General features: G+C 43.7%; 1 protein-coding gene across 1 annotated transcript in view; it reads right to left on the bottom strand.

Annotated features, from left to right (window-relative positions):
- CNOT1 (CCR4-NOT transcription complex subunit 1) overlaps positions 1 to 20,538 on the bottom strand; it is a 1,017,784-nt gene that overhangs the window by 644,563 nt on the left and 352,683 nt on the right. The window contains 3 exon segments of the mRNA XM_030203593.1: positions 10,737 to 10,888; positions 11,113 to 11,235; positions 11,682 to 11,801. Of these exon segments, the coding sequence (XP_030059453.1) occupies positions 10,737 to 10,888; positions 11,113 to 11,235; positions 11,682 to 11,801 (395 nt within the window).

A 20,538-nucleotide genomic window follows, 5' to 3' on the forward strand; every position in this document is an offset into this window, starting at 1 on the left:
AAGCTTCTGTCAAATCCAATGAAGTCAGAAACTCCCCTTTCCTGAACCGCTACAATGACAGAGCGTAACGTTTCCATCCGAAAGGAAAGAACCTTTAGAGCCGCATTGACCCTCTTGAGATCTAAAATGGGCCGAAAGGAATCCTCTTTCTTGGGAACCACGAAGTAAATGGAGTAACAACCCATTCCTCGTTCTCCTGGAGGAACAGGCACCACAGCGCCTAAACCAATCGGACGCGACAGAGTGTCTCGCACTACTCTTGCCTTGCGCCTTGAGTGACAAGGAGAGACAAGAAAGAAATCGGTCAGAGGACCGTCAACTCCAGCGCATACCCGTCTCGCACTATCTGCAGCACCCACTGGTCTGACGTGATCTGGGCCCACCTCTGGTAAAACAAGCGTAAGCGAGCCCCCACGCGAACCAGAGGCTGGACCCCCAAACCATCATTGTGACACACAGGACGTGCCGGCCGCTCCCGAAGAGGCATCTCGCGCCCCCCCCCCCCCCCCCCCCCGGCGGCCACCACGAAAGGACTGGGTTCTCTGAAACCCCCCCCCCCCCCCCAAAGGACCTACCCGGCCGATACCGTCGAGCTTCCCAAAAACGGCCTCGCACCGCAGCCCCCCTAGAAGCCTTAGGCCGAAGCTCCGGAAGCCAAGGGATCTTAGCATCACCAAGACCCCTCACCAACTTATTCAATTCTTCTCCAAAAAGCAAAGAACCCTTAAAGGGAAGCGAACACAACTTTGCCTTGGACGCGGCATCTGCAACCACAGGGCCTGTCGAGCCGCCACCACGAGGGTCATGTTCTTCGCCGATGCGCGCAACAAATCATACAGCGCATCCACCAAGAAGGACGAACCCATCTCCAACTTTGCCAAACCCTGCACTAAGGAGGCTCTATCAACCTGCGGAGTATCTAGCAGCTGCTCAGCCCAGCAGAAACATGCTCGAGCCATCAGACCTCCACAAACCGATGCTTGCAAAGCCAGCGCAGATAAATCAAAACTGCGCTTCAGAAATGTCTCCAATTTCCTGTCCTGAGAGTCTCGCAAGGCAGCCCCTCCATCCACAGGAATTGCGGTAGCCTTAGTCACCGCCGTCACTACGGAATCCATGGTAGGAGGCTTTAAAGAATCTCTATCCTCCTGCGGAAGGGGATAGAGCTTAGCCATGGCCCGTGCCACTCTACATGGAGCCTCCGGCGAGTGCCATTCTTTTTTTTTTTTTTTCTTTTAGTCCAGGCACAGGGATTCTTCTCAGAAACGATCAATAGACAGACCTAAACTCTCTCAATTGATCCCTGACTCCTACCAGACCGGACAAGCTGCACAGGCTGCCTGTCTACCCTCTGCTGAGACTGAGAAAATACTGGCTATTGTGGGCTGGGCACAGGTTATATGTACATAGTTTCAAGTTAGTGTTCTCAGTCTCCCTCTGCTGGTAGGCGAGCATAACCCACGCGTCTTGACCGGTCTTGGAGGGTCGCTGAGGAATTGTCTACTTTTAGTTTAGCTAGCTCCTCATGAACAGTCTTGAGAACTGATCCTGGTCTACCACACATCCATTCCCATTTGTTTCCTGCAGTCCTACCTCTGGCCTTTCATCCATGAACACTGAAGAGACAAACTTGTTAAGCAGTTCAGCTTTATCCTTATTGGTTTGTACATATTCCTCCCCCTCAGCTTTGAGCCTCAAAATGCTGTTTTGGCACTTCCTCCTGTTATTTACATACCTGAAAACAGTCTTGCCCCCCCCCCCCCCAAATTTTACCATATTGGCTATTTTCCTTTAATTTGCCTCTTCGCTTTCCTGACAGCTTTTCCAGATATTTCTGCCAGTCTTCCTCCGAGTCGTCTTGTAGCATAAGACGACTAGCCTTCATTCCCTTATCTTTTCAGCTATTACGTTTCAGAAGAGTGGCCTTCTTTTCCTCTAACTTTATGTAATTTTCTAATATAAAGGTCTGTCTGCTTTAAAATATCTCCTTTCAGTTTTGCCCACTGCTGTTCTACTTCCTTCAACTGTTCCTATCCTACTAACTCTTCATTGAGAAATTCCCCCATCTCTGCAAAGTTAGTTCTTTCAAAATCCAGGCAATCAATCTTGAATAAGCCCTCTCCCTCCTTTGTCTTAACATTGAACCACACAATTCGATGATCACTAGACACCAAATGACCTACCGTAACATCAAAAACATTCTCCCCATTTGTAAACACCAGGTCTAGAATAGCTCCATTCCACATTGGTTCCATTACCCACTGCTGAAACAATTCTTCCTGTAGAGAATCCAAGATTCCTTTGCTTCCAGAGGACCCCGCAGCAGGAACGCCCCCAATAGACGTCCAGCATATTAAAATAACTTATCAGTAGTACTTCTCCTTTCCTAGCTATTTTGTGGATGCCTTCAATTAAGTCTCTGTACATTTCTTCTGACTGTGAACGTGACCTGTATATTACACCATCGTAAAATACATTTTCCTTTCCATCTTACCAGTTTAACCCTCAGTGCTTCTTCCTTACCCCATGTGTCCTGCAGTTCTGAAACTTTATTATTCTTAACAAATAATGCCACTCCACCCTTTTTTCCTACCCTGTCCTTCCTGATTATAGCTAGATATAACTATATCCCAGCATGGATCTCCGTGAACCACATCTCCATGACCACCACTAAAGCCAAGACTGCTTCTATCATTGCAGCCTCTAGATCTAGAAATTTGTTTCCCATACTAAGGGAATTGGTATAAAAGGTTCTCTAGATGTTACTCTCTCTCTCCCCTTTTCTATAAGGGTTGTGATGTCTTACCTTCCCGAGGATAATTAATGACCTTGGGGCACCCATCCCCAACAAATTTAGATTAAAGCCCTCTTTAGTACTTTAGCCAATGTGACTGATGGCACTTCATCCCTTCCTTGAAACATGGGACACTATCACTACTCAGTAGCTCTTGGAAACTCAGTAGCTCAAGGAACTCAAAGCGCTCACACCATCCACGTGAACACTTCGGTTACCTAGACCATGTGCGACTCCACCTCGGACCTTGGGCATAGAGAGGGGAGGCAGTTGTCTCCCGAACCCGTCAGACTCGCATGTGTAATCACAATCGTCCCAAAGGAAGAGGATAGAGTAACCCACAAAGATCACTGGGAAGAAGCCACCAGACCACAGTGTGCCTTGATAGAGACACCAAAGCCAAAGATCATAACCCTGAGACATGAGGACCATCTGCTCCAAAGAGATTGTGGGCGGTGCTGCAAGCAAGCTCACACCCATTGCGCTACCTCCAGAGATGCTACGAGAGACCCACCAGGTATCCGTTTGGCTTTAGTTCCTTCGCAGCCCAGGCAAGGAACTAATATGGACCCACAGCCATAAACGTTGTGTAGTCTGTGAAGGGCACCAACAAGTGGGTACTATTTCAGCTCTGTTCTAATCTTGCATAGTACTACCCATACTAAGCTTGACAGTCAGTTTAAACCAGAGTATAGAACACTAAGAGAAGACGCAGAACTACTGAACCAAAATCTTCTGTAATCCAGTAAAATAAACAAAGGAAAATAGCCTACAATTCAGGAGTCTATTCCTCATAGGGAGGCTTGGATATTTACATATGCTGAGTAGTAATGCTGTTTAGATTGCTGAATATATTGGTGAAATCTTTATAGAATCCGAGTAGCATCAAGGAATCATGCAACAGAAATAAAGCAGAGGCAGTTTCTTTTCAAAAAAGAGATATGCTGCAGACTAACTTTATACAGAACCGAAGAAGAGAGAAAAAACAACAGAACAGCAACAATAGGTGCTATCAGTCTGTGTCTATAGAGTTCTAAGCAGATTACAACATAAGACCAGAACCTATCTGGGAGGTATATTATAAAACAGACCAATCGAAAAGATACATAATAAAAAAAAATTATATATGCAAAGCCAATAGCAAAAATCAATTGGCATAACTGTAAAAGACAAACCGACTAATCTATCCCTAATCAAATTTATAAAACTGTTGTGGTCCTTCATCCAAAATACCTATAAGTTGCAGGAATCTATATAATTTTTTTCTCTAACCACATTAAAGCATAGTAACAGTTCCAAAATTTTCATTCTCTACTTTCTTTGCATTGGCAGATAACCAAAAGAATTGTAAGTAATCTTCATGCGAACCCTGGTTTGGGTCAGAAAAGTGACATGTTCATATATAAATTGGGGCCAATCTAATTCATTCCAAATAAGACTATTTTTTTTTGTAAGGAACTCACCCTCACTCTGGAAACTGCAGCCAAGCCCCATACCCACAGATGCCAAAGCTGCTTAAAGCAGAGCTATTCCAAATCTTCTGACAGAGGTACTGCCAAAGAAAAAATTATGTCTTACCCGATAGTAAGGCAAAAAGGGATATTGAAAAAAAAAAAGATTGCGTTGGAGGCAAAAATCAAATAGAAAAACATTTTTTTAGCAAGAAGCTGGCAAAAGAACTGGTTAGACCACTAGATGACTGAGGGGTAGAAGGGGCACTCAGGGAAGTCAAAGACATAGCGGAGAGTAAATTAATTCTTTGTTTTGGGCTTCACCGAGGAAGATATGGGAGAGATACCGGTGCCAGAAATGGTATTCAATGCTGACGTCAGAGAAACTGAATGAAATCTCTATAAACCTGGAAGATGTAATGATGCAATTTGACAAACTCAAGAGTAGCAAATCACCTGGACCAGATGGTATTCATCCCAGAGTACTGATAGAATTGAAAAATGAACTTGCAGAACAGAACTATTGTTAGTAATATAATTTATCTTTAAATTCAAGCATGGTACCAGAAGATTGGAGTGTGGTCAATATAACACCAATTTTTAAAAAAGGTTCCAGAGGTGATCCATGATATTATAGTCCGGTGAGTCAGGCATCAGTGTCAGGCAAAATGGCAGATTATTATAAAGAACAAAATTACGCAGCATATTCAAAAGCATGCATTAATGAGACAAAGCCAACATGGATTTAGTGAAGGGAAATCCTGCCTCACCAATCTATTACATTTCTTTGAGGGGTGAACAAACGTGGATAAAGGTGAGCCGGTCGATATCTATCTGGATTTTCCAAAGGCATTTGACAGTACTTCATGAAAGACTCCCGAGGTAACTGGAGAGTCATGGTACAGAAGGTAGTGTCCCATTGTGGATTAAAAACTGGTTAAAAGAAAACAGAGTAGGGTTAAATGGTCAGTGTTCTCAATGGAGAAGGGTAGATAGTAGGGTTCCCCAGGGGGTATGTGCTGAGATTGCTGCTTTTTAACATTTATAAATGATCTAGAGATGGGAGTTAACTAGTGAGGTAATTAAATATGCTGACACAAAGTTATTCAAAATTGTTAAATCACGAGGATTATGAAAAATTACAAGAGGACCTTACAAAACTGGGAGATGATGCATGTGGGAACTATAGCTATGTGATGCAAACAATATGTTGAAACCCTCTGCTTAGTGTGCAGAATGTTAGGTATTATTATGAAAGGAAATGGAAAATAAAAATTAGGACTTTATAATGTCTTTATTGCTCCATGGTGTGACTGCACCTCAAATAAAAAGATATAATGTAATTAGAAGAGGTACAGAGAAGGGCAACAAAAATGATAAAGGGGATAGGATGACTTCCCTATGAGGAAAGACTAAAGCAGCTAGGGCTCTTCAGCTTGGAGAAGAGACAGCTGAGGGGAAATATGATAGAGGCCTATAAAATGATGAGTGGAGTGGAACGGATAGACTGACTCGCTTGTTTACTCTTTCCAAAAATACTAAAACTAGGGGGCATATGATGAAGCTACAAAGTAGTAAATTTAAAAAGAATCTGAGAAAAAAATTTCTTCACTCAACATGTACTTAAACTCTGGAATTCACTGCTTGAGAACATAGGTTAGTTTAGCAGGGTTTAAAAAAGGCTGGGATAGCTTCCTAAAAGAAAAGTCCATAAGCCATTAACAACAGGGAAAATCCATTGCTTATTTCTAGGATAAGTAGCATAAAATGTATTGTACTGTTTTGGGATCTTGCCAGGTACTTGTAACCTGGATTGGCCACTGTTGGAAACAGGATACTGGACTTGATGGACCTTCGCTCTGTCCCAGTATGGCAATACTTATGTTCATATGTTCTTATGAAACTTCCCCTTCCTCACAAAGCAAGGACCAAACAGGAACACCTAATATAATAATCAAACACCCTCTACAGCAAACCTAGACCAAGAAATCAAGAACAGAAGCAGAGTCCACTAGGGTGGGGCTCTGGATTCATCTGCTGTGACTAAAGGAGGCCAGACTGGGATGTAGAAATACGCCTCCATGAAGTCCAAACACATAGGGAACTCCCCCATCCGAACCGCCACTATGACTGATCACAGTGTCTCCATGCAAAAATGACACACCAGGAGGGACTTATTTACCCTCCTGAGGTCCAGCACCAGACGACGAGAGATGCTGTTTTTTTTGGGTACCACGAAATAGAGTAATGGCCACATCTCCGCCTGTGAGATGGAACCAGCTGAATAGCCCCAAGGGAAAGCAGACCTTGGATGGTGGACAAGACCACCTCCTGCTTGAGCCAGGCCTTGTACGGGGAAGACCAAGGGGAAAAAAAAATCTGAAACAGGAGAGACGAATTAAGTTGTAATTGCCACTAAAAATGTCCAGCACCCACTGATATGTAATTTTGGTCCACTCCTTGTAAAAATCAGGAAGATGACACCCTATCAGAAGAGGCGAGTTAACCAGAGTCCCATCATTGTGAGGTGCGGGAGGCAGCGGGCTGATGGCTGGACTGCTGACCAACCCCTGTTTGTGTCGTTCTCCCCCCCCCCCCCCCCCCCCCCCCCCCCAAAAGAAAGGACTACCATACTGGATATTTGGACTTCCGGAGACTGGTTCAGGTCTGTAGTGCCTGGCTTCATACAGCTTGGGCTGAGTCTGTGGAAAACGGAAAGACGTGCATGGCTTATCCTGAGGCAGATGCTGGACTTCAGCATTCCCTAAGCCTCCGACTAATTTTTCCAGGTCTTCCTCAAACAGAAGCCTCCCCTGAAATATAAGTTTCGTCAGATATTGCTTGGAGGCATCATGGGTGGACCAAAGCCAAGCCATAAAGCACAATCTCCTTGGTGGAGGCTATGATCAAATTATACGTCATCCGCCACATAAACCAGCCCCATTTCCAGGGCAGGGAAGTCCACGGCCTAAAAAGCCTCTGGATCTGCCAAGGAATTTGCCACCCACTGCACCAAGGCCAAACAGACAGGAGCAGCATATGAACTCCATATAGATGCCTGTAAAGAAAGGCCAGACACCTCAAAAGGTAGGAGCAGCATATGAACTCCCTATAGATGCCTGTATAGAAAGGCCAGACACCTCAAAAGGAGAGCTTGAAACTCCAGCTTTCCAACCTGGGCAGCCTTAAGGGCAATGTCAACCTCCAATGGGAGTCTCACCTTCTTGGTGACCACCATCACCAGCAAATCCACTTTAGGGAACTTCAACTGGTCAAGCTCCTAAGAAAGGATGGGATACAACCTATCCATGGCCCTGGCCACCTTGAGGTGGCATCCACCATATCCCACTGCACCGAAATGAGCTCCTGCATGGCCTTATGCACTAGAAACTTGTACAAGGACTTCTTGGTACTTGCCATCAACAGAATGGCAGCAGAGGAAGACGACGACTAGAGTACAGAGATATTAAGAACTTCTAGTGACTTGACAATGAGGGCAGGAAGCTCCTCCTCATGGAAAACCAACACTGCTGCAAGATCATCCAGTTCATTCCCCCTCTTCTTTTTTTTTTTTTTTTTTTTTTTTTTTTTTAATTTTCATGAAGTCTTTATTGATAAATATTACACAAAATCGAAAACATAACATGTCATGCAGGTCACATTACATTCCATTTAAGCAGATTACCAGTCTCTGGGAATGTTGCGAACAAATTGTACTAAACATGGTACTACTCCCACTGTGAACCTAAGGAAAACAACTTACTGCATTAGTGCAATTATAGAACTAATCAGGATAACCATACCAAAACTTCAGTCTTTATAATTTTTTAATATTCCCCAACTCCTCCCCCTCTTCTAAGACCTCCTTGAAAGGTGAGGGCAGCAACCAGACAGGCAGTCCCCCATCAGAAACGGGGGAGGGGTAGGGCAAAGAGGGTGATGCCAGAGTCAAAGCAGCGACTGTGTCCACTCTTCGTCGTTTAGAAAAAAAAGGTAGGCTCTGCAGAACTCGAGCCCTGAGGCAAAGGAGCAGGAGAAGGAACGGTCCTCGTCATTAATTATGCCTGGTGCCTGTGCAGCCTGGAGAGAAGAATCCCCAAGCCCTGAGCCAGAGGAAGTGTTGAAATTATGAGCAAAAGTCCCTGCCTGCATCGAACTGGACCGGAAAAGAACGCTGTTAGTAGCACATGGTTCCAAAAATGGATCACACCACATACCCCGCGATGTGGAGGTGGAGGGTAGAGTGAAGGAATCCTCAGCGCTGTTCATAACCCAGCCTGGCAGAGTCCCAGAACCCAAAGCCACCTCTGCCAACAAAAAGAAACCACCAGAACACAGCATTGCAGTAACTGAGCAAAGCAAAAGTAAATTGTGGTAAAAGGAAAAAGAAAGCCAGACAGCAATTAAAGATTTAAAGTGGTACTCACCATGATCCCGCCAAGAGGAAGCTGCTGGTGGCTATGCTAAGGAAAGTGTCTGAGGAGCTAGATTTAAACTATTTTCAACTCCCCAAAGCGAAATGCTGCCCACAGAAAACATGAACTGTGCCTACTGAACTGACCCCTCAGTGCCAGAGAGGCTAGCAGGGAGAGTTGGCTGCTTTTTTTTTTTTTTAATTAGCCAGGAGAGCCTCCATACGAGGAAGGGGAAGCCTGCGGCCGGGGGAGGAACTAGCAAAGCCTACCACCCCAGGCTCAACCAAACCCGCAGGAACACAGGCGCAAAGCAAAAGCTGTCCATAGCCTGCTGGAGATTGGTCAGTCACTACACTCCAACTGCAGGCTGTCCTATATAGCACAGTTCAGTTTGAGTTCTCTATCTCCACCTGCTGGTAGATGGACAAAACCCATTCGTTTCAGGATTCATCTGCTTGATGACAAGGAAAAGACAGATACCCCCCCCCCCCCTTTGTTAGGCCTGCTGCGCAAGGAACACTCAGGGAACGGCTCAAAGAGGGGTCAGGAGTGGGGAGGGACCTGGCATCACCAGGTATACCACCTAAAACTGGTGCCATACAGCCAGGACAACCCCAAGCTATGTTGAACTAGGGAACCTAGAAAAGAAGCTGTAACACAGAAGACCAGGAGCTTGTGAGAATCCGTACAGAATACGGACAAAGAAGCATCCTATCCTATAAGACGGAGTTCAGTTTAGTGCTATCTCCACCTGTTGGCAAGATGGTCACAACCCAAAAGTCACTGGATTCATCTGCTGCAGATGCTAAGAAATGCCTTTGTATGGTGCGGACTGCACCTCAAATACTGTGTGCAATTCTGGTAACGCATCTCAAAAAAAAAAAAAAAAAAAGACAGCGGAATTAGAAAAAGTACACAGAAGGGCGACAACAATGATAAAGGGGAAAAGACGACTTTCTCATGAGGAAAGGCTAAAGAGGCTAGGGCTCTTCAGCTTGGAGACGAGACAGCTGAGGGGAGATATGATAAAGGCTATAAAATACTAAGTGGAGTGAACAAGTAGATGTGAACTGCTTGTTCACTCTTTCCAAACTATACTAGGATTAAGGGGCATATAACACATAGTAACATAGTAGATGACGGCACAAAAAGACATGCACAGTCCATCCAGTCTGCCCAACAAGATAACTCGTATGTGCCACATTTTGTGTATACCTTACCTTGATTTGTACTTGTCTTTTTCAGGGCACAGACCATATAAGTCTGCCTAGCACTATCCTCGCCCCCCAACCACCAGCCCCACCTCCCACCACCGGCTCTGGCACAGACCGTATAAGTCTGCCCAGCATTATACCCGTCTCCCAATCACCAGTCCCGCCTCCCACCACCGGCTCTGGCACAGACCATATAAGTCTACCTAGCACTATCCCCACCTCCCACTACCGGCTCTTGCCACCCAATCTCGGCTAAGCTCCTGAGGATCCATTCCTTCTGAACAGGATTCCTTTATGTTTATCCCACGCATGCTTGAATTCCGTTACCGTTTTCATGAAGCTAAGTAATACATTTAAAACAAACCGGAGAAAATATTTCTTCACCCAACATGTAACTAAACTCAAATTCTTTGCCACAGAATGTGGTAAAAGCAGTTAGCTTAGCAGGGTTTTAGAAAAGGTTTGAATAATTTCCTAAAAGTAAAGTCCATAAAAATTTAAGATGAACTTGGGAAAATCCACTGCATATTTCTAGGACTCTGCACCATAAAATCTGTTTTACTGTTCTGGGGACCTTGCCAAGCACCTTGTAACCTGGATTGACCACTGTTGGAAACTGGATACTAGGCTTGATGGGCCTTCAGCCTCTCCTAGTATGGCAACACTTATGTTCTTATGAAAACCTGAACGGCTGGGTGTGTCCTGAGGACTGGGTTGAAAACCTAAGTATTGCAGTGCATTTGGTCAACAACTGTGACAACACAATATCCCTTTCAAGAGAATATGTTATCCATTAAAACAGAAGCGTTCCTATACAGTATTCTTAGGAGCCATATGTATCACCACATGCAAAGAATCTTACCCTGCACAAGCTTGTAAGCAAGCCAGCATTGTTGCTAGGGTTTCTGTAGGAAGCTGAGCACTTTTGGGTTGGTCTTTTTCTGGAGCCAGGCCGCCCAAAATGGAAGGGCAACGCCTTTTTAAGAAGGTCATGCATGCCTGAATAAATGGTTCCTGTAAAAAGAAAAAAATCTCAGTAGCAAACACAAAAATTAACTTAGCTTAAATTTGCAAGTTCACCCTGCCAAGACATATCCATTGAGGACACTACTTACTACACACCAGTTTGAAGCAATTTAATGTCACATGCTAAAATTCAACTGCTTCAAAGTTATCACTTCAGCAAAAGCAAATAAGTCATGAAAATGCAGAAATTTAAAGAATAAGTCTCGTTTTACCCCATGCTCCCGAATTTTATCTGTGAGCCATTTGTCAAGTTTGAGGTATTCCCGTCGAGAGGCAAGTGCAGCAAGGTCAATAACAAAGGCAAACGGAGTACCATTTAGCAGCATTGACAAGGCCTAAAGAAAAAAGAATGAGACTCCTAGTAAAATTAAATGTTTCTCCTCCTATGCCTGAAATTAACTTTTTCCCCTCTCAATGCCCCCAGAACCACCTAATCTAAAAAAATTTTTTTTTAAAATGTGTTTGCTTTTCAATCATAGGGGGGAGGGGGGAGGCTGGGTACTACTGAAATCATCATCTCATGTCCTGCTCCCTCCCCTAAAAAAACATAACATTTGAAAAAAAACAGTGCAAGTTCACCTTAAATGACAGTTTACTATATTCAGCTAAAGTTACTTACAAGCAAATCACAGATTATGAATGCTGCTTTACTATTGATAATGCCATCAAGACTGTGCATTATCCTCATAGTCTTCGTATCAAAGTAGAACCTATTTGCACCCAAGTCCTATAAGAGTACAGTGCAATACCACAGCAGGTGTCTACTCTGCAGAAAGATTACCTTCAAGTCTTGAGCAACATCAAGAATGCGCGATAGCTTTGCCTGGTCATATTGTTCTCCTCTCATATACCATTCTGCCATAGCATGCATGATCAGCTGACGAATTGAGGGAGACTGACCCTGTGTGGGAGAAACACGGTTAATACTTTCTGATGTAAATCATGGCTCCATGGATCATCATCCATGACTGGAAGTTACTCTTCTGTTTTAGCCTAAATACAGAAGAAAACAAACCTTCGCCTAAACACATATGAACTATGAATAAGAATATTACAACTGTCCACTTCTATTTATTTTAGTTGTAAACAGGGGCATAGCCAGACCTCACGGTGGGAGGGGGCCAAAGTACGAGGTGGTGGGGCACATTCTGGTCTGCCGTCCTGCCGCTCCCCCTCCACCGCAGCAAATACGTTGGCTGACGGGGGTCCCCAACCCCTGCCAGCTGAAGTGTTGTCCAGCACCGGTCTACAGTACCACCACGTTGTCTGCCCTACTCTGTCTTCCCCTAACATCCTGCATGCTCAGTTTCACTAAAATGAGCGTGCCGGACATGAGAAAACAGAGCAGGGCAGGCAACGCAGCGGCGCCGGACAATACTTCAGCTGGCAGGGGTTGGGGACCCCTGCCAGCAAAACCAGGACCCACAGGAAATTGGGAGGGGGGGCAGGCCCCCGTGGCCTCATGTAGCTATGCCACTGGTTGTAAGGCCAAGGACTTAAATATCTCTGCCATACCAACATTTATGTCAGTGGGTGGAAAAAAATGGCGAAGGCATGCAACTGTACCTTTTTGTGTACAACCTAGGAAATATAATTTAAATTGCTTTTAACCATTATACCACTTTAGTACTCTCAAACTGTATTTATTGTATCTTCTATTCCACTACTCTGGGGACTTCCAGTTAAACTACTAAGACTACAGGTGTTGGAGAATGCTGCTAAACTTATTTTAGGAGGGCACTGGTGGACCTCTCTGCTTTTAGCTAAGTTACATTGGATTGCCTATTCCGGCAAGAATTTTGTTTTAAACATTTATCCTTTGCTTTTAAGACCATACATAGTTTGTCTCCAACATATATAATCAAAGCCAACATGAATTCTGCCCAAGACTGCATCATCTTGGAATAGATTCAACACTTACTCTGATTCCCCAAATCCAAGCAGCCTTCAAGAGATGCTTCTACTATTTGCGACAGCTACGCTGCCTCTCTCTTTACATTGAGAAGGTAAATCTTATCCCAGTTGAGCATGCCATAGTAACCATCAAGACTGGACTACTGCAATGCACTAAACAATGGTCTGACTACAAAGAGTCTGTACCACCTCCAGTTGATTCAGAATGCAGCAGCAAGACTCATAGAAGGTTGCAAGCGACGTTACCACATCACACCATTTTTGCAAAAACTTCATTGGCTACCAGTACAATACAGGGCTAAATTTAAAACTATGTCTGATCTTCAAGGCCCTGAAAGGAAATGGTCCAGAGTATCTGAAGAATAGGATGATCCTCCACACACCACCAAGGACACTAAGGTCCTCTCAAGGACTATCACTAACCACACCGTCTCCAAAAGACATTACACGATGTGATACCGCCTTCTCCGGAGTAGCCCCCACACTCTAAAATGCACTGCCTGAAAGTCTTGTATTAAGTGGAGCCTATCTCTACTTCAGGAAGCAGGTGAAGGCTGGGCTCTTCAACCAGGCCTTTAATGAAAGAAGCAACTAACTTGTTAGTCTCACTCACACAAGGAGTGACTCAGGCTAAACATACTGCAGTGGGACATGTTTATTCACTCCTACTCGAGAATATTTAACCATCTCTCTGACCTCATGTGCAACTTTCTTCAAATCAGGCACCTTACTTTCTAACTCTTCCTACTTTCTTACCCATCTATACGTTACAACTTTACTTTACCCTTCACTATTATAATGTTCTACTACATTATTGTGTTGACATTGCAAATAGAATACCATGCCATACTTTGTATTATTAGTTGAATATTTTTACTGCTGTAACTGCCTATTGCTCACATCTGCCATGAGTGAATTCCTTCAAAAAGGCGGTAAATAAATCCTAATAAATAAATAAATCTTATGAGAAACAGGCTAAGTCCTCTTTCAACTGGTTCTTTCAGCTAAAGGGTACGTTTGGGGAATTTATGAATTACAGAGCACCATGTTTCTGAACACACTGCTTCCTAGTGTGTCACACTTGGATAAAGTAAAGATACTTAACCTGTAAGCAGGTATTCTCAGAGGACAGCAGGCTATCAATTCCCACATATGTGGGTGATGACATTCATGTCACCTGGTGTGGATGATTTTACAGCATACTATGGGGCTCATTTTCAAAGCACTTAGACTTACAAAGTTTCATAGGTTACTATGGAACTTTGTAAGTCTAAATGCTTTGAAAATACACCTCTATATCTTTATAAGCACGCAAAAGTGCACCCACTGTGCATGTGTGAGTGTCTTCCCATCTGCCACGAGAGCACAGGACCATCAGTACAGTAAAATAGCTAAACAAAACAACTTCAAGGGGAGGCGGGAGGGTATTTATTTGTTACATTTGTATCCCACATTTTCCCACCTATTTGCAGGCTCAATGTGGCTTGCATAGTCCCGTAGAGGCAATCGCCAATACTGGTATGAACAAATACAGGGCGAGGTTATGGTAGAATAAAGTTCATGTATGACAGACACATTGGGGAATCATAAGGAGGAAGAGTCAAGTTATGTCTAGTACGAGCTTTGGCTTTGTTGAGTTGAAGGGTTAAGGCATTTAGGTTGGATCGTTGCGGTATGCCTTTTGAAGAGGTTAGCTTTTAGTAGTTTCTGGAAGTTTAGGTAGTCATATGTTTTCACAGCGCTTGGTAGTGTGTTCCATAATTGTGTGCTTATATAGGAGAAGCTGGATGCATAGGTTGATTTGTATTTGAGTCCTTTGCAGTTTGGGTAGTGGAGATTTAGGTATGTTCATGTTGATCTTGATGTGTGTTTCTGGTTGGTAGGTCTATGAGGTCTCATGTATCCCGGTGCTTCGCCGTAGATGATTTTATGAACCAGGGTGCAGATTTTGAATGCAATACGTTCTTTGATTGGGAGCCAATGTAGTTTTTCTTGTAGGGGTTTTGCACTTTTGAATCTCGTTTTTCCAAAATATGAGCCTGGCTGCTGTGTTTTGAGCAGTTTGGAGTTTTTGATTTGTTCTTTACATCCCGCATAGATCCCATTGCAGTAGTCTAAATGGCTTAGTACCATAGATTGTACCAGGTTACAAAATATTTTCCTCAGGGAAAAAGGTTTCACTCGTTTGAGTTTCCACAATGAGTGGAACATTTTCTTTGCTTTCGCTTGGCTCTCTAGTGTGAGGTTTCGGTCGATTGTAACTCCGAGAATTTTCAGGCTGTCTGATATAGGGAAGGAGTAATCTGGGATGGTTATGTTGGTGGGTTTTATTCGAGTTATATTGGGATGAGAGGATGAGACACTGTTTTTTCTGTGTTAAGTTTTAATTGAAATGCATTCGCCCATGAGTTCATGATGTTTAAGTTGAGTATGATTTCTTTGGTGGTTTCTGTTAGATCATGTTTGTAAGGAACGTATATTTTGACATTGTTTGCGTATATGAAAGGTTTAAGGCCTTGACTGGATAAGGACTTGGCTAGTGGGGTCATCATTAGGTTGAAAAGGAGCGGTGATAGTGGTGATCCTTGAGGTACTCCACAGTCTGTTTTCCATGATGATATGTTCGAGTTTGATTTCACTTGATATGTTCTGGTAGTTAGGAAACCCTTGATTTCACTTGATATATTCTGGTACTTAGGAAATCCTTGATCCAGCTAAGTACACTACCACCAATACCGAAGTATTCTAGTACATTTAGTAGTATATTGTGGTTTACACCCATGTCGAACGCACTACACATGTCAAATTGTAGAAGAAGTATGCTTTGCCTTTTGCAATTTCTTGTTTAAATTTGGCTAAGAGAGTAATTAGTACTGTTTCGGTGCAGATTGTGATTCGTGTAGTATTGTGAATTTGTTTATGTAGTCAGTTGTTTGGTTACCATGCTTTCCATCAGTTTGACTAACAGTGGGATTGATGCTAGTTGGTGATATCGTCTGTTTTTTTCCTTGGTATCTCTAGGTATTGCAGTTGAGTAGGATGTTGCCATTTTCCTTAGGGAAGAGACCATGTTGAAGCATGTAGTTTAAGTGGGATGTGAGGTCTGTTATAAAGCGGTGGGATGCGGATTTTAACAGGTGACTGGGGCAGGTATCCAATTTACAGTGAGTCTTGGAGAACCTATTAAATCGCTTGTTTAACTGTTTCAGCGGTGAGGAGAGCGAAGCTTGTTCAGAGTCTGTCCACTGGGTATTCACCGAGGATTGGGTCCATACATTCTAAGAAGTCACCGATGTCGGTGGTGTTCTAAGGTAGTGTGTGGCGTAGGTTTGTAATTTTTTCATTGAAGTATTTGGCAAGTTTGTCTGCAGATAGGGTTGTGGTGACCAAGGTGATGTCTAGTAGTTTGTTCACGACTTGGTATAGGTTTTTCGTGTCTTTGTAGTCAGGCCCTATTTTGGTTTTGTAGTATGACCTTTTGGCTTGTCTTATTGCATATTTGTACTTTCTTTGAGTTTGTTTCCATGCGTTGAGTGTTTGTACATCTTTTATTTTTTTCCATGCTCGTTAAAGTTTCCTGGATTGTGTTTTTAGTGTTTTCAGTTGTTCGTTGTACCATGGTATAGAGTTATGCCTGCGTGAAGTTCTTGTTTGTAAGGGTGCTATTTCGTCTAATATGTTTTTGCATCTTTTATCCCAATTTGAGAGATAGTATTTAGAGTCTGTTTGTGCTGCCCATCCATTATTGTAGATCTGTTGCCAGAATGTTTCCAGGTCTATTTGGCCTCTTGTGCTGCAGGTTGTGTGTTCTTGTATACGGTGTGAACCCTTTTTCCGCCAGAGAAAGGGAAGATACTTACCCGTAGCAAGTATTATCCGAGGAAAGCACATGTGACTCACATGTGAGTAAACGCGAGCTGCGTTGCCCAGTCCGGAACTTCTAATCAGCTTGCAAGCCTTCACGCCCGCTGCAAGAGCTCAGTTCCTGAGTTCAATACTATAGCATCTGAAAACAAAACAGAAGACAACTCCAAGGGGAGGTGGGAGGGTTATAAGAATATAAAGCCTGCTGTCCTCAGAGAATACCTGCTGAAGGTAAGTATCTTCACTTTCTCAAGGACAAGCAGGCCTATTATTCTCACATGTGGTAATCCCTAGCAACCAGGCTCACCGAAAAACAACTATTGGTCAATTGGGTATTGAATCAGCAAGGACAGAACACAGATCAACCAGAAACCATATACAAACTGAGTGCAGCCTGGAACAGAATAAAATGAGCCTAGGAGGGTGGACCTCAAACAGATTCTGCAGTACTGAGTCCAAACTGACTTGTAACGTCAGTAAGCACAGATTGGGCACAAGTGAAAAAAATGCAATCTGCCAGCCAATTAAAAATTGTATGTTTCCCCGTGTGGCCCCCACTGTTGGGCTCAAAAGAAATAAAACGTTGGGTGGACTTGTCTGTGGGGCTTAGTCCTTGCAACTAGAAGGCCAATGCTCATTTGCAATCCACTCTCGCCAGGATGGGAATGAGGTCGGGGAAAGAAAGGTTGGCAAATCAATTGGTTCAGATGGAATTCAGGCACAACCTTAGGCAGGAACATAGGGTGCGCATGCGGACGACTACTCTATTGTGGTGAAACTTAGTATAAGGTGCATCCGCTACTAAGGCCTGAAGCTCACTGATCCTATGAGCTGAAGATAACAGCCACCAAGAAAATGACCTTCCAGGTAAAGTACATCCGATGACAGCAATCAAGCAGCTCACAAGGAGCTTTCATCAGCTGGGTGAGAACTACACTGAGGTCCCATTACAGAGGTGGAGGTTTGACAGAGGGTTTTGTCAATAGCAAACCTCTCATAAAATGAACCACTAAAGGCTGTGCAGAGATGGGCTTAACCCTTCACACACTGATACGCACTAATTGCACCAAGGTGAACCCTTTCGGAGTTGGTCTTGAGACAAGACTAAGATTCAGAAGGTATTCAAGCAGGTTCTGTGACGAGCAGGAAATAGGATCTAGGACCTTGCCCTCACACCAGACAGCTAACCAACTCCATTTGAAGAGCAACCTTAATGAAATTTTCTGAAAGCCAGCAAGACCTTGGATACACCCTCAGGAAGTTGCAAGGAAGTGTTAAGCTCTAACATCCTGACTGTGAGGGCCAGAGACTGGGAAGCAGAAGAAATCCCTCGTTCTGCATGATGAACACTCCAATCAGCCATGGCCAAATCAAACAATTAAATGGTGCTTAAAAAAGGGGAGAGCATCAGAAAATAGAAGAGGAAAAATCCAACCATGGCTCAGGCCTAAACACGGCCTAGCAAGTGTGATAAAAACAAAACTTAGAAAAAAAGGCAAAAATCTAAAAAAAAAAAATACATACAGTGAAGGAAAAAATAAAGCAATCCCAAAAGAGATTAAGAAAAGGAGGAAAAAAAAAAAAAAAAGGAAGGCACCAAGACCAGCCAAATCAGCTACGAGGAGCGGATATACAACACGTCCTCTCATCACTGTGGAAAAGAGCACTGATGGACCCGCCCTCTCAAGGTAAGGCACTCTCACAGAAGAGTGCATATCACAAAGATCTATTTTTAAGCTTGTTACAAGCTCCAGACAGGCAACGTGGACTCCACATTACCCATATGTGAACTATACGTGAGAATATAAGGCCTGCTTGTCCTTGGAGATACTGTTCTCCAAGGACAAGCAGGACAAGGTAACAGAAGTTTCAGTACCAAATGACTATTCAAACCATGTTTGGGCAAAGATCAAGTACCAACAAATGCAAGTCAGATCAAAAATGTAGCAGAAAGATAAAGCAAATATTCCAACTATGTTGGCTGCCATTGGCTCAACTGAAAACATTTTAAGTGTAGAAAACATGTGAATGAAGAAACTGCTTAGGACAATGCAACAATTTCAAGCATCATCAGTAATTCTCACACAGACCTGACATATACAGGCATAGGCTGAGGTTCACTCTTATGGTATGTGCTAGATTAATTTATTTGGAGATATCTCAGGGTGACATTTAATCTGTTATTCTCCACTTTCAGCAATATTTTGTTTATAAAAGTAAAATAGATAGCATGCAGAGTTTTCTTATCACTAACTGGACACCCAAGTACCAAGAAATGTTAGTCTACTTCTACTATTCCAAGGTTTCAGGATTTTAGCAATGGAAACATGGATAAAACAACTAACCCTGGTCTCATCACTACCAGCACAGCTCTTTTCACACCAACCCAGGTCACAGGGATAAATTTCTCTACTTCCACTACACCAAACTCTCGCTTACTCTGCACTCTGTTCAGCTTAACTCTCTCAGTTCAAGCTTTGGAGTGGGAAAATAGTCCAGAATAGAGATCCAGGGATTGGGAAATTAAGTGGGGCTTCTGAACAGTGACTCATCAGTCCAGGAGCAAGAGTTCTCACTCCCACTTGAAAGAAATTACATGGAACTACAATAGTGTCTCTAATTGCAAACTAAACTTTTACTGAACTTTCTGCATGCAGCAGGTAAATCAATGTCTTAACTCCGTAAATACAATGCAACTCCTCCTGTCCACTAAGATTGTTTATTAAATCTCAACCCTTTGTTCTAAACTTGTTCTTCGCAATTTCAGCATTTACACATTTACAGATAACCATATCCTTTTACCCATCCCAGGGGCTGGAAATAATCCAAGGCTGTTATCAAACTCCTCTGACTCCAATCTGCTTCCCTCGGGCACAGACCATTTAGGCTATCCTCCCTTCCAGCGACCCACTTTTGGAGCTGCACCCTGACCTTCCCCCCTGTTCAGGTTCCTGCTTCAGGCTGGGTTTCCCCTCAGCTCTGACACTTTCACAGTTGCCATTTAGTGAGGCAGCAACCCCTCCTCAATTCAGCCTGAATTTATTTAACCACTTTGGGATCCCCCTCTCCCTTCAAGGATCCCGGTGAGTGTATAGGCAACTGGAGACCACTTCTTCCCCCTCCCCCCACCCCCAAACAGAAGCTTTTATCACTTTTAGCTCCACCTCCCTTATCAAACTACTAAACTCATTTTTCTTTCGGCAACTTACACCACTCCTTTTGGGCTGGGCTGCCTCTCACCCAGGGACATCCCAGGTCCCCCCCCCCCCCCCCCCCGAGATATCCAGACACCATTAAGTCATCCCCATATAATGGGGAATTAAACAACTGGCAAGAACTATTTTAGAAATAGATTAGAACAAGTCTACCAGTGGAGGAAGTAACGTCACCGGGGAGCGATGGCTGCCTAATAGACGAGCTCCGCGGAGCCAAAGTGGAAAAAAACAGCGTATAACCCTTAGAATTGAAGGACGCTACATCCCAAACGCTTAAATACATACCCCAGCACAATGGCTGGGAGAAAAAAAACTTGCGAAGTTTAAATATGCAGCGAGCGTGGGATCAAAATCGTAAGCCCTGGGAAGCCGGCTCGAGGGGCTAAGATGGCACCAGAGGAGTCTGAGTCCGAATACGATCCGGAGGAGCTCAGCGCGGTGGAGGAAGAGGCAGGAAAAACAAATTGCTCACTGGTTCAAAGAACTAAAAGAGGAAATGATCACAACGAGAAAGAGTATACAAGCATCGGTGGCTGAACTTCGGAAAGAAGTACAAGAAATCGGAACCAGAGTGCTGGAAGCAGAGGAGAGACTAGACACTTTAGAAGAAGAGCTGCAGGAAATGGCAACAAACACTGAGGCTGA

This window comes from Microcaecilia unicolor, chromosome 5 (genome assembly GCF_901765095.1).
Source record: "Microcaecilia unicolor chromosome 5, aMicUni1.1, whole genome shotgun sequence".
NCBI lineage: Eukaryota > Metazoa > Chordata > Amphibia > Gymnophiona > Siphonopidae > Microcaecilia > Microcaecilia unicolor.